The 13,194-nt window shown below is 37.2% G+C and overlaps 4 protein-coding genes across 4 annotated transcripts; 2 read left to right on the top strand and 2 right to left on the bottom strand.

The window, feature by feature from the left end:
• The first annotated feature begins 828 nt into the window (after positions 1 to 828).
• On the top strand, positions 829 to 5,065 carry PHYBLDRAFT_181680 (hypothetical protein). Its single transcript, XM_018438503.1, has 10 exons — positions 829 to 864; positions 1,252 to 1,398; positions 1,499 to 1,837; positions 2,003 to 2,918; positions 3,002 to 3,075; positions 3,267 to 3,692; positions 3,768 to 4,040; positions 4,201 to 4,662; positions 4,791 to 4,865; positions 4,945 to 5,065. The coding sequence occupies exons 2-10, from the start codon at positions 1,297 to 1,299 to the stop codon at positions 5,059 to 5,061; spliced, it is 2,784 nt and encodes a 927-aa protein (XP_018290960.1). The 5' UTR covers positions 829 to 864; positions 1,252 to 1,296; the 3' UTR covers positions 5,062 to 5,065.
• A 1,043-nt stretch (positions 5,066 to 6,108) lies between these two features.
• PHYBLDRAFT_181681 (hypothetical protein) lies at positions 6,109 to 7,316 on the top strand. Its single transcript, XM_018438504.1, has 5 exons — positions 6,109 to 6,344; positions 6,469 to 6,557; positions 6,660 to 6,782; positions 6,902 to 7,010; positions 7,149 to 7,316. The coding sequence occupies exons 1-5, from the start codon at positions 6,141 to 6,143 to the stop codon at positions 7,260 to 7,262; spliced, it is 639 nt and encodes a 212-aa protein (XP_018290961.1). The 5' UTR covers positions 6,109 to 6,140; the 3' UTR covers positions 7,263 to 7,316.
• A 177-nt stretch (positions 7,317 to 7,493) lies between these two features.
• PHYBLDRAFT_65150 (hypothetical protein) lies at positions 7,494 to 8,813 on the bottom strand (the record flags this gene model as incomplete). The annotated part of the gene is made up of 1 exon (XM_018441404.1): positions 7,494 to 8,813. One exon carries the CDS (start codon positions 8,811 to 8,813, stop codon positions 7,494 to 7,496), a length of 1,320 nt encoding a protein of 439 aa, XP_018290962.1.
• A 1,497-nt stretch (positions 8,814 to 10,310) lies between these two features.
• Positions 10,311 to 11,430, bottom strand: PHYBLDRAFT_134066 (hypothetical protein). The gene is made up of 4 exons (XM_018429615.1): positions 11,385 to 11,430; positions 10,994 to 11,176; positions 10,474 to 10,803; positions 10,311 to 10,399 (listed from the first exon to the last, which is right to left on the bottom strand). Exons 2-4 carry the CDS (start codon positions 11,174 to 11,176, stop codon positions 10,385 to 10,387), a joined length of 528 nt encoding a protein of 175 aa, XP_018290963.1. The 5' UTR covers positions 11,385 to 11,430; the 3' UTR covers positions 10,311 to 10,384.
• Between the last annotated feature and the right edge of the window lie 1,764 nt (positions 11,431 to 13,194).

The raw sequence follows: 13,194 nt of genomic DNA on the forward strand, positions 1-13,194 counted from the left end.
CCTACAAATAAGCATCGTTTGATAGAATTCTGCTATAAGACAAGACAGTTATATTTAGCTATACAGGAAAACTCTATTATGAATTATTCAGTATATATATAACAGTATGTGTGTGTGTTTGAAGTAATTTACATAATCTTTTTTAAAGTATGTACCTCTTCGAAAGCTTATTTACTATGTTTAATCACCGACGTAATTATGCATGTTTTACTCATCAAATGGAAAGAAGACCAGCGATATTAATGATACTGAAAGGATTGTAAAAAAGTCCTTTTTCTATTGAACGGTATTTAAACTCTTTTGAAATATATTATCTGTATAAAGGAGAGAATAAAATATTCTTTTTATATTTACTACATAAACTACCTTTAAAAGGTTGGTCCTCACCTGTAATTTGATAAATCTTCAAAGACAATTAAATCTCTAAATTAGATTCTAATAAAGACCTTGGAGCTATAGTCCTTTTTTCAGGTTCAGATAAAAACACTCTGCGATATACATATGTATGTATGTATGTTATTGCTGGTGTGACATCTGCAACTTCATTTAGAAAGACACCTTGAGTAAAGAGATAGACGTGTTTGTGACTAAGCATATTAATATATATATAAATATTCAGATATACCAAGTTTAGCTGTATTCACAAGATTGTGTTCTTTCAAGATAAATGAATTATTGAATAGAAAGCAAGCATGGTAAAACAGGATCAAATATATCAAAATTAAATGCACAAATGGTATTAAATGACAAATGAAATGACGTCATGGTTTTTCAAGCTTTTCAATTGTCAAGTTGAATTGATGGTTTGTCCAGTAGCCTTGGTGGTGTATCTTATTTATTTTTTCTAGGGGTTCTGAAGTCAGGGCAAGTGTATTTGATGATTTTATTAAAGAAGTTTCTTGTTTTTTCTTAAAAAAAGGGGGGGAATAAAAGCACAAAGCAGAAAGGTTAAAAGAAGGGGAGTCAGGATATCTATAAAGAGATATATATCTATATATACATGTACATAAAGAGCTTGATCTTTTTCGTTGGCTTGGTTTACTAGCCAAACTAAACTAAACTAAACCCCTCCCCCCCTCCACCACTAAGAGCGAACACAAAAGCGATAATAACACGGCCCCCAAACCCCTCCCTTCTTTTTTTTTATTCCCCTTTTCTTCCTCTTATTTTTTCTTCTTCTTTCTTCTTTTTCTTACTGTGCTTCTTCTTCTTCGTCAAGAGAGTCTAACCCTACTATAAAAAAATAAACAGACATCAAACCGACTCCTTCCAATCATTGTCCAAGAGTCTACCTCTATGAACGATTGGCAACCAATACCAAGAAGTCTTCGGGAATTGCTTTACGTATTTCAAAATGGAATTTCCCCCGATGGCAGCACCCAAGCACTCGTACAACAAGTAAGAAAATACTTAATTATATAAAACAAAAGAAAGAAGGAATGAAAGAAATATTTTTTTAACATGCGATGATCGTTCTTGATCATCCATCCGAAAATAGCGATTGCAATCCTTTAATGAGATTCATGATTACAATTCATATCTCGTTTATATATTGACAGTAATGCAAAACGAGGATGTGTACACGCGTGTTATTGCCGGATTGACATTAAAGAACAATATACGATCTCATTTTAACGCCATTCCGCTGTATGTGCTAGAGCATGTAAAAATGTGCTGTACTATTTCGCTTCAATCCCCCGAACCCGACGAAGGAGTGCGCAAAGCCATCGGGTCTGTAATCACTGCGCTGGTCACACGAGGACAGGTTCACAATTGGCCAGAGATCCTTGAGATTCTTATAAATCAACTAGACAGTCCTAATTATATTGCAGTGCAGGTAAATACTCTCTTTATTGTTTTTACTAAGAAAGAAAGAAAGAAAGAGCAAGTTGTCTGAAGAGGAGGTTGAGTTAAGGGATGGTACTTAACTCAACAGAGAGGCTAATATTCCTTTTGGGGTCTTTTTTTTTAATATCTTTATCTTTCTAAAACAACATTGTAGATGGCATGGGATTGTTTGAGCAAAATTTGTGAGGATGCGGCAATAGATTTGGATCAGGAAATCAATGGGGTCCGACCTTTGAGCTACATGATCCCAAAGTTTATCAAGTTTTTTTATCACTATGACACAAAACTGCGTGTTCAAGCGATTGGTGCAACAGGACAGTTTGTCTTGTTACGCTCACAGTCTCTTATGACTCACATAGAGGAGTATCTGACGGCTTTATTCGCAAATGCGGAAGACAAAAGCCCAGAGATAAGAGTAGAAGTGTGTCGGTCTCTGGTCATGGTCCTTGAAGCACGTCCAGACAAACTCGAGCCATCTCTAGACTCAGTTGTAAAATACATGATCTCCTCTACCGCTAACTCAAATGAATTGGTCGCACTTGAAGCATGCGATTTCTGGTTACAATTCACAAATGTGGAGATTTTTAAAAAACGTCTATTGCCATATCTGCCGGATTTGGTACCAATCTTGCTGAGCAAAATGGTCTACTCGGAATCAGATCTAATGATGCTTGATGGCGACGAAGACGATTTTAATGTAGCAGATAATGAATGTGATATAGCACCTCGATCATATCGCCACAAGACTATCGTGCAGACCAAAAAGAAAGAAGACGACAACGATGAAGATGACGACGATCATGGGGACGGCAATCAGTATTTGGATGACGAGACTGATAAACACCAAGACACAGACGAAGAGGAAGAGGACGAAGGAGACTTTGATGACGATGAATTTTATTCAGAATGGACACTGCGTAAATGCAGTGCTGCTACTCTGGATCGACTTGCTGTTACATACAAAGCAGACCTTGTCAATGTTCTTTTGCCGGTTGTGAACCGTAACCTGGCAAATGCTGATTGGAAGGAGAGAGAGTGTGGCATCTTGGCTCTGGGTGCTGTAGCCGAAGGTAAGAAAACAGAAGAAGAAGAAGAAGAAGAACAAAACAAGAGGTGGGTTGGCAGGCATCTGACGGCAATTACAATGCTATAGGTGGCATAGAAACAATTGCGCCTCATTTGCCTGGCCTGATTCCCTTCTTGATCCAATGTCTGAATGATCCAAAGGTAGTTTCTAAACACAGTTGCTTTTTTGAAATCGAAACCAAAGAAACAAAAAAGTCAAATCAAAATCAAACTAAACCAAGGGTTATTCTTATCATTTATATTATATATCTGTCTGCGTTGCATAATCTGCTTTATTTATTTTTTATCGGGGGAATGTATTCTTGTTTCTGTATGAATGCGTATTGATTTAGCCTTTGGTACGATCCATCACTTGCTGGGCTATTGGCAGGTTTTCAGAGTGGTGTGTCAACCAATGCTACACACTCACGGGGCGCAAGGATTTCTTTGAGCCTGTCCTCTTCAGTCTCCTCAACCGACTCTTAGATCGAAATAAGCGTGTTCAGGAGGCCGCTTGTTCTGCCTTTGCAACGCTAGAAGAACAAGCGATGCAAGAGCTCGAGCCTTACCTCGAATACATCCTTAATGTGCTTACCACAGCATTCAGACTTTATCAGCACAAAAACCTTCTTGTACTATACGATGCTTTGGGTACATTGGCCGAATCTGTTGGAACGGCACTCAATCAACCCAAATGTCTTTTGGTTATGATGCCTCCACTTATCGAAAAATGGAACGGATTGTCTGACCAGAGCACAGACCTTTTCCCTCTTCTAGAAGTATGCATTATATATATATATATATATTGAACACAAGCAAGAGAGACAGTATTCAATTCCTTTTTGTTTATTTAGTGCCTTTCTTCTATCACAACCGCCCTTCGCGATGGATTCGCACCTTTTGCAGAACCAGTATTCTCTCGATGTGTCAAGCTTGTGGCATCTCATCTTCATGAAACTTACATGGCCAGCCAAGATCCCAGTCGATTTGATCCTCCCGATGTAGAGTTTATGGTTGTTGCCTTGGATTTACTAAGTGGCATGGTTCAAGGACTTGGTCATCTGATCGATCCTCTTGTTGCCTCGTCTGATCCTTCGCTTCTCTCCCTTCTCACCATCTGTATCCACGTAAGTTTTGTTTTTTATTCTTTGCTTTTGTGTCTTTTAAAATATTATACTATCAATAATTCACAATAAACATAACAGTAACAACAATAATAATTATATTACAATCACAATCATAATAATCTAAATATATATACTAAAAATCTCTCACACACACACAAAGGACCCTGTTATAGAAGTTCTTCAGTCAACATATGCTCTGATCGGAGACCTTGCCATTGCTTGCTTTGACCGGATCAAAGACGGGCTACCTTTGTTTATGCCAGAACTTATTAGCCAGCTATCACCAGATATAGAGTATGTATCAGTATACAACAATGCTACCTGGGCAGCGGGTGAAATTGCAATGCGATGGGATGGTATAGATCCCTTTGTCGAACCATTGTTGGAGCGTCTGATTCCACTCTTGAGTGATCCTCAGGCGCCTGATTCTCTTCAGGAAAATGTAATCATTACGATTGGTCGTCTTGGACTTGCTCGGCCTAAGGCTCTAAGCGAACAGCCAACGCATTTTGTCCGTCCCTGGTTACGGAAGTCAATAAACCTTCCTGAAAACGATGAGAAAGATACCGCTTTCCAAGGAATATGCCAACTCATCAAAGTATCTCCTCAACACTTAATTGATGTAAGAAAAGAAGATTACTTTAGACTTAAATATCTAAACAGCCAAATAATCAAGAACAACAACAACAAAAACAAAAACACAATAATCAATTAACTGGTTTCTTGTGGGAACTTCTTTTTTTTCTTTAGGAATTACCAATGCTTTTGGTTACCATTTCTCAATGGGAAAACCCTTCGCCGGAACTCTTTGGATTGTTTGGAGAAGTAAGAATATTTGTTTTTGCCACTAAAAAGAAGAACTGTGAATTACATTGCTCACTGTTATTACATTGCCTGATTGTAGGTAATTGCTGGTTATAAGAACATGCTCACACCTGAGCAATGGAAAGAAAATTGGGAATGTGTTGGAAAAAGTTATCGAAATAAACTTACAGAACGCTATGGTTCTATCGATCAATAGTAGCAAAAAAAAAGAATAAATCAATAAACACTGTATGAAGATTTATTTTTTACAGTTGTTCCAATGCGGGTGATTTTTGTTTTTTTCAAGTTACCGGTAATCATATGTTACCGATAGCCATTGTTACCGATAACTTTTTTTTCATGGCTGGTATTGCTTGGCTGATATTTTTTTTTACAGTTGGTGTGGACAGATTAAAAGTTCAAAAAAAAGGGCAAAAAAAGGGTAGAATTTTTAATCGACTCTAATTAGCTAGTTTTCTTCCGTTGCCACTAGGATTGAGAAGGGAAGCATTTTTTTATGGAGAAGATGTCCCATATGATGAGAAGCCTAGAAAAACTCGCAATGAAAGGTTCTCACTTAATGACAGAGGCGGGATTATATGCACAATTTTATCTAATATTTTGAACTAATTTTGAACTTTTTTTTTAAAAAAAAAAGGTGTGGACAGTCATAAATCAGTCTGATTGACTAAGTTCTGGATGAAGTTGTTTTACCCTTTTTTTTGTTCTTTTTTTGAACTTTTAGTCTGTCCACACCAACTGTATAAAAAAAGGAAGAAAGATAAGCTGATCAAGATCAAGTTTAGTTTGGTTCAAAGCTAGTCTTCATAAACACATTTATTTTATCTTTAATATGTAGCATTTCTGTTGCTGTTACTGTTCCTGATGGTGTTATAGTGTTTTATTTTTATAACTGACCCAGAGTACATATATACAATTCATTACAGGCCCTCGATAACTTTGTTTAATACACTTAATAATAAGTAGGTTTGAAAATATCAATTTAAACGCAAACACACAAACACACACCTCTTACTAAAAGGAATCATGGTTAACTTTATCAATACCATTTTATTTCTTACTCCTTTACTTTACCAAAATGAGATCTTGTGACTTTGCTTTTCTCAGACCCCGAAGAAATCCGTTGCCAAAAAAAGAGAATGATGTATTTAAAAAAAATGTATAAGTCAAACCGACTCACCCACACATATACATATAGGCCAAAGTCTTCTTCTTTCTTATTATTTTCCTTTATAGATATAGACATATATTAATTAAAGTAATACGCTTAAAGCAATGAATTCAGTGTTTCGCCATCTCATTGTGGCAGCTCTTGGTATTGGACTCAATGCCTTGGCTACATTCCGCCTACCTGGAACAAAACTGATGCAGGACCCAGTCGAGACATTAGCTTCAGCAGTACCTATCTTGTTACTGGGATATTGTCAACTACTCATGTTATCTCTTTATTTAAGAGGATCGTCTGTTCGTGATGCATTGGTAAAAAATAAAAATAAAAATAAAAATAAAAAATAAATGGAGGGAATTCGCATGAAGTCCTTTTACTTTCCATTTTTTCCCTCCTTGTTTTCTTCTTCTTTTATTTGTTAATATAGTTGCTTAGTTTACCACCGGGCGCGCTTTAGTGGCAACAGCCTGTGCTACACTTGTTTTGCATTTATTAACCATATTGTTTGGCGCACCCCTTTTAGCGTAAGTTTTTTTTTCTTATTTTTTATATATTGATTTTAATATTTCAACTCATATATATATATATATGTGTATGTGTATGTAATTAAATGAGCATTTTTATAGTAAATTCTACAACACATTGGTTTTCTCGGCCTATCTGGCTATCCTGAGTGTCTTTCCAACATTTATAGCAATTGTAACACCTGGACAGCCTTCAGGTTGGTTCAAGATATTCTTACAACATTGGTAAGTAAACTGCAAAAAGAAAGGCCAATTAATCACAGAATTAGTTAATCAGTTAATTTTATATACCTGTGTGAAACTATAAAATATGATATAAACGAATATATGTATATTTTTGATAGTCCAACTACCACTTCAGAAATCTATGGGTATACACAGGCAGTATGCACATTTTCAGGTGCGTGGATTGGAGCAATAGTCTTACCGTTGGATTGGGATCGAGAGTGGCAGGTATGGTTAATCAGGTTAATTAGAGTGTATTATGTAAAATAGTAATATTAATAGTAATAAAAAGAAAGAGAGAGAGAGAAAGTAGCTTGATAATAATATTAAGGGTCTAAATTTCTTCATTTTTTCTTCTTCTTTTAGGCCTGGCCAATCTCATGTGTGATCTCTACATTTCTAGGTCATGCGGTCGGTGTAGTGGCTGGTTTTGGGTGGTCATTCTTTAAGCATATCTGTGATAAGCCAAAGACAGAATAGCAGAATATATATATATATATAGTAATAATAAAATTATTATAATTATTATTATTCTCAAGAACATCATTATTCTGTTTTGTTTATTTATTTGTTTATTTATTTGAATATGTGAATGTAAATGTGAACAGAATAGAGGGAATGAATGTGTGATCAAATGAATGAGTGGGAATGAATTAATGTACAAATGAAGATGAAGATGAAGATGAAGAAAGAAATACAAGGAAAATATGTTTAACACATATCATAAATTGGTGCTGATGGCAGCTGCTCTAAAGTCTTTGTATAGCTTGGAGGTGCTTCTGCGGACTCATAGGCGGGTGGTTGTGGACGGCCTCCTTCCCAATAATGCTCACGGGTAGTTACGGACAAGGGAATCTCAAGAGTACAGAGTGTACCAGTAGAAGGCTCAACGACAGATTTGGGTTTCATGGATTGGAAGGGATGAAGATTGAGGAACGAAAGTTTGGTAGCTGCATCTCTGAGAGTATCAGAAGGATGACTCATCCCGTGAAGAGAAGATAGCGATGAAGAGGAAGATGTGCGACTGAGTGGAGGAGTGGTTGTACGGCTGTGGGCAGGAGAGTGGGTGCGACTGAGGGCAGGAGTGGTTGTGCGCGAAGCTACATCGATTTCGGTGGGATTCTTTTCTTCAACATTGATCTTTACAACTAGAGAATGAGATACTTTGAGCAACCGACTAGAATTGTCTGCATTAACACGAGGGCAAAGTCTGAATATTGCGTTGTAGTGGTGGAGCTCTGCGGGGTCATAGGTCGAATCGCTAGATGGAATGAATGTGCTCCATCCAAGCGGATATGAGTCATCAATTTTTGATGTTATCTGGCATGAAATAGACTGCTGCCCAGTAGTGTGATAATGGACACGTTCCTGAAGTGCACAAGCCACGGATTTTACAACATGAGTGTCTGGGTTGACTAGCTGCATTGATAGATTGAGACGGACTAGACCGCCTTCACGAAAAGTCATGGTGGGTGCTGATGCACTGTAAGTTAGGATATCTGCACCAACTTCACCACAGACCGTATCGCGTAAAGTAGTAAGCATTGGCTGAAGATCATTAATAAGACAGCGGCGAAGGACAATGGGATGTGAGTTGACGATATTGTTGAGAAACAAGGACCGGTGGAGAGTTGCTTGTACTTGATAGCTTATGTAACCACGCTTGCCATGAAAGCTGCTTGGTAATCTGGATGATATCTCAAAAGAAAAGGGATAATCGTATTCTCCTGGTTCCATTAGGTGTGAGATGCCATCGTTGCCAAGAAAATGAGTATCTGTTGATGCGAGTGTACGTGATTCGACGCCTTCAGTTGAGGGTACGCCTACAGTGTTTATAGGCTTGAGGTTGATTTTTGATTTTCCTTCAAAGGAGACCAAGAGTCTACGGACTCTGACAGGCTTATTCACAGTGAGCCGACAATAGCCTTTTAGTGTGCAACCTTCGGACTCATCGTTACTCAGACCGTAGATGATTCCCTTGAAAGAGGAATCTATGAAGAATGAAAGAGTAGCGTCTTCTTTGTTGGGCATTTGTGTGAATTCGTAACTGAATCAAAAAGGGGGAGTAAAGGGGAGGTTAAGTAGCTGTGGTATTGAATCAAAGGACTTTTTTTTTTCTTTTATGAAAAAATCAGAGTAGTTTATATACGACTCTTCTAAGATCCTATCGCGTTCCTCTTATCAAAAATCACGACTTTTTGGATTTTCTGGTCTGGTTTGGTCGGGTCGGTGCTCTCGGAGCATGGGTTAATCGATTTGGTTCAATTGATAGGCCGCCCTTGCTACACACAACGTGTATACGATTATTGACTGATTAAAGATATGAGAATAATCAAATAGCCACTCGCCACAATCAGTAAGATCACCTTGTTGTTTACAGTCGGAAATATATGGCTACTTTCACCGCTTCCTCTTCCTCCCGTTACTTGAATAAAGTACTGATAGTGCGGTGTACCAATAGATTATTGATTAGAAACAGAAAATAAATAACCAAAGCAAACCAAGGATTCCAAATGATCATTTAATGTTATTTCAACTTTATCAGTATATTCAAATTTATACATTAATACACATCTTTACATGCTTTGATAATGAAAAACTTTACTCTAGTATAAAACGTCAAAAGATGTATCCTTATTTGATTCCGTAATATTCCAGACCTACCCATTATATACCAGCCCATATATTATATATATACATGTTTACAAAAAAAGAAAAGAAAGAAAAAAAAACATATCAGGCCACCACAATACCCGTTTGGACGATTTGATTAAACAGTCGGCTTCTTTTGGGAGTACTGATAGAAATTGTAAGTCTTATTCTAGACCCATTTCTATTTCTTCTTTGATTTTAAAGCGACAAAATCATCGTGTCCTACCTTTTGGATACAATCTATGAAAATAAATAAATAAATTTTTTTCTTTCTTTTGAGCTACACACATTATACACACATCTGATCCCTTAAATGTGTCCACGAGGGATAGCAAAATGGCAGCGGATAATATTCTTTTTTTTTTATAATTTATTTATATGTAATTTGCTTTATTCTTCTTATTAATTATTTTTATTTATTTTTTACTTGATAAGCTTTTTATTCCTAAAACGCGATATTTTCCTTTGTTCCATTCCAAAAAAGGAATGTCTTTCATTTACAGAACTTCAAAACCTTTAAACTTTTATATATATATATATATTCTCCTTGGCTACAACAAGCGACGATCTCTTCTCTCCTTATTATCTTGTCTATTATATAATTAGGTATATATTTATCAATTAATCAGTCCAATCAGTCTATCCATATAAAAGCTCTTGTACGCACACACACAACTATGTATATTCATGCAAACATTCATGTGTCTGTCTCGATCTATCAATTGCCTCTGGTCTATAAATCCAGCCTACACACCTCACCATTTAACTCAAATAGACAAACAGACAGACCAAATGCTTATCATTATCAAAGAAATCAAAGCAAACCAATTGTTAAAGAGAGATCACTGGATACGTTATTTTGTCGTTGTTTTTTTTTGGCTTGGATAACATTTTGGTTTGGTTTATTTATTTTTGCAAGCGATCAAAGATGAGAAGGTCAAGTTGTTTGTTTACATAGTCAATTCCTAATAAAAAATAAAATTCATATAAATTAGTGACCCAGGCCAACAAGCAAACAAAACAAAATAAAATACTTTACCATGATGGCGTTAACAATGTCGTTCTTGTTGTTCTTCAAAGCCTTGACAGCCTTGGAGCGGCTGACCTTGGCCTGGCTGACAACAAGCTCGATATCCTCCTTGCTGACGCCGGTCTCGTCAACATCGGTTTCCTCCTCCTCTTCCTCCTCAACAGCAGCAGTCTCAGCAACGGGCTCAGACTCACCAGCAGCAGCCTCAGCAGCGAGCTGATCAGCAGCGGCAGCCTGGGCGCGGGCAGCCAAATCCTCAACCTGCATCTCACCAAAGACGATGAAGGTATCAGAGTTCATGCTCTGGTAGACCTCGGGCTTGGCAATGGCGTAGACAGTCTAAAAAAAATGCGCAAAATTATTATAATTATTATTATTATTAGTATAGATATAAATATATGTTTTCCCTTGTTTTGTCGTCTATTCGTTTGTGCGTGCATGCGTCCATATACACACGCATATATGTTTTAACCGAGCTAAATAGAAATCATATGCTTAAAATTAAAAATAATAAAATAAAAAAGCTTACGTCTCTGCCACGGGTGAAGGTGACACGGTTGATGCCAGCGACACGCTTGAGACCGAGACCAAGGATGGCCTTGCGGGCCTTCTTCTCACCACGGGAGTGGGGGGAATCGACGACGGTTTCCTCAAACTCTTCGGCGATTTCCTCAATCTGCTCAACGGGCTTCTCTTCAACTTTGGCGGACATCTACCATGATGAAGCAAGGGTTTTTTTTTAATTTTTTTTTTGGTGTGTTGAGGATGGTTAGTCCGGTGGCTGAGAGAGCGTATGTGTAGAAAGTGTGTGTTTTGTATACAGGAATAGACGTCGAGTAGAAGACGATGAATCCGTTCTTATTTTATGATTCATCCGTCGCATCCATCGATAAAAGTCGCTAGTAAGAATCGATACTTACGATGCTTTGATAGGTAAAAAAGGGAAAGTATCACCATCTTTGGGGCCTGAATTTCGATATTGGAGCGTAGGGCCCTGGTGAGAGGATTTTCTTCAAAGCCCAAGCCTCGGCGGACTCCACGTCATTCCGGCGCGCGTCATTTTTGCTTCCCCGCCTCAAAGAAGTAACGATAAGTTTATCTACTTCATACGGATGATACAAAGCTTTATTATAAAAACAATAAAAACCACCTAAAACGATGTGAGAAGAAGTTCAATAAAAAGCTGACAACGCTTACTAAAGACTTAATTGGTGGTTTGAAAACAAAACAAAGCAAAAGTAAGGAAATCAACGAAGAAGGTCAAAAGTGCCTGTTGTGCGAATTTATAGAAAACAGACATTGGGAAAGTGAAGTTCGTTTTCATAAAGCACGTGACATAAGAAAATTGAAAAAAAAATTGAAATTGAAACACTTCACCATATAAAAAGGTAAGCTACAGTGCTCAGGGTCGCTCATATTTGGTGTGGACAGACTAAAAGTTCAAAAAAAAAGAGCAAAAAAGGGCAAAAAGGGCAAAAAGGGCAAAAGAAAAGGACAAAATGAGCTCATCTTGAGCTTAACCAATTAGACTAATTTAGAGCTGACCACACCTTTCATTAAAAAAAGTTCAAAATTACACTGTAAGAAATGGCAGGATTTATAACTTCGGACTCGTAGATAATGCCAAAAATTAAATGAAAAAAAAATAAATCATTATGCGTCGTGGTAGCCACAAGCTTTAATGGCAGCTTTATCGAAAAGCATTTGCCACAAGAGCACAGAGAACTTTAGAATCAGATCTCTCCAAATCCTGAAGGATACAAGCCTTGGGAGGGGATTTGACCATATAGACCTATTCTCTTTCTTTCTTTTGAAACTTTGACTTTTAAAGCATCCCGAGCGTGCTCAATCGGGTTAAGATCTGGACATTGGGATGTTCAATTGTCAAACCATAGAATATTCGAGCAAGGTTGTCTTCCTTTATGATCTACATAATTTAGCCTAGCAGTCAATACTATCTTGAAATGTGAAGATTCTGTCATGTTCCTTCTTATTTAGTTTTCGATACCAGGGATTGAGGTCCGGTTCATAGCCAAAACATTTGACATATACATCTTGGTATACAGACCATTTAATTAATAAACAATAATAGCCTAAAGGGCCGCTTAACCAAAAACCTTTCTTATAATCTCTTCTTCTTGCAGCTTTAAGAGTATGTCACTACTACTAATGTCTTTCTTTTGAGTCAAGAGCCACAGGATGGTCAGAAATCTTGCATTTTTCTTTGCCATAAACCTGAGTTTATCTGAATCACCCTTTCTTAAATCCCGACATTCAATACAAAAGCTGTTTTTAGTTCTAGCCCTTCTCCAGCTCCAGTACAGCCAGTTCTTTTTCTTTTGACAAGTGAGATGGGGATTTGGGCTAGATATTGCGCTGATGTTTAACAGGCAAGACTGTGTTGTTGTTGTTGTCGTTGCCGTTAGATGTCCGGTGATTATATATCCATACACTTAATTACACTAGAAACTTCCAAAATTCTTCAATGACATTCATAAATCGCAAATTGATCTCGGCTCACAATTGACCATAGACTTGGTATACTCGTAACACTAAGAAAAGAATTATTCTTTTTATTTTATTTTTGCTTCGTTTCAGTAATCGATTATGTTGTTGAATGTCATCCGTGGGTTGCCGATGTATGTTTGGAATATTTGTTGGGATGATATGTTGAGACTAAAAAGATAAATCATGCCATTGCACTTGAATTCTGCCAGTTTGGGTTTAGGA

The sequence above is a fragment of the Phycomyces blakesleeanus genome (assembly GCF_001638985.1).
Source record: "Phycomyces blakesleeanus NRRL 1555(-) unplaced genomic scaffold PHYBLscaffold_12, whole genome shotgun sequence".
NCBI classification, from domain to species: domain Eukaryota; kingdom Fungi; phylum Mucoromycota; class Mucoromycetes; order Mucorales; family Phycomycetaceae; genus Phycomyces; species Phycomyces blakesleeanus.

Excerpts from the sequence above, each read along its gene's own strand:
- PHYBLDRAFT_181680 (XM_018438503.1), top strand. The coding sequence starts at position 1,297 with ATGAACGATTGGCAACCAATACCAAGAAGTCTTCGGGAATTGCTTTAC. Across the intron at positions 1,399-1,498 it reads CCCAAGCACTCGTACAACAA|CGATTGCAATCCTTTAATGA; the intron begins GTAAGAAAATAC and ends ATCCGAAAATAG. Across the intron at positions 2,919-3,001 it reads TCTGGGTGCTGTAGCCGAAG|GTGGCATAGAAACAATTGCG; the intron begins GTAAGAAAACAG and ends ACAATGCTATAG.
- PHYBLDRAFT_181681 (XM_018438504.1), top strand. The coding sequence starts at position 6,141 with ATGAATTCAGTGTTTCGCCATCTCATTGTGGCAGCTCTTGGTATTGGA. Across the intron at positions 6,345-6,468 it reads CGTCTGTTCGTGATGCATTG|TTTACCACCGGGCGCGCTTT; the intron begins GTAAAAAATAAA and ends ATAGTTGCTTAG. Across the intron at positions 7,011-7,148 it reads ATTGGGATCGAGAGTGGCAG|GCCTGGCCAATCTCATGTGT; the intron begins GTATGGTTAATC and ends TTCTTCTTTTAG.
- PHYBLDRAFT_134066 (XM_018429615.1), bottom strand. The coding sequence starts at position 11,176 with ATGTCCGCCAAAGTTGAAGAGAAGCCCGTTGAGCAGATTGAGGAAATC. Across the intron at positions 10,804-10,993 it reads CCTTCACCCGTGGCAGAGAC|ACTGTCTACGCCATTGCCAA; the intron begins GTAAGCTTTTTT and ends CATTTTTTTTAG.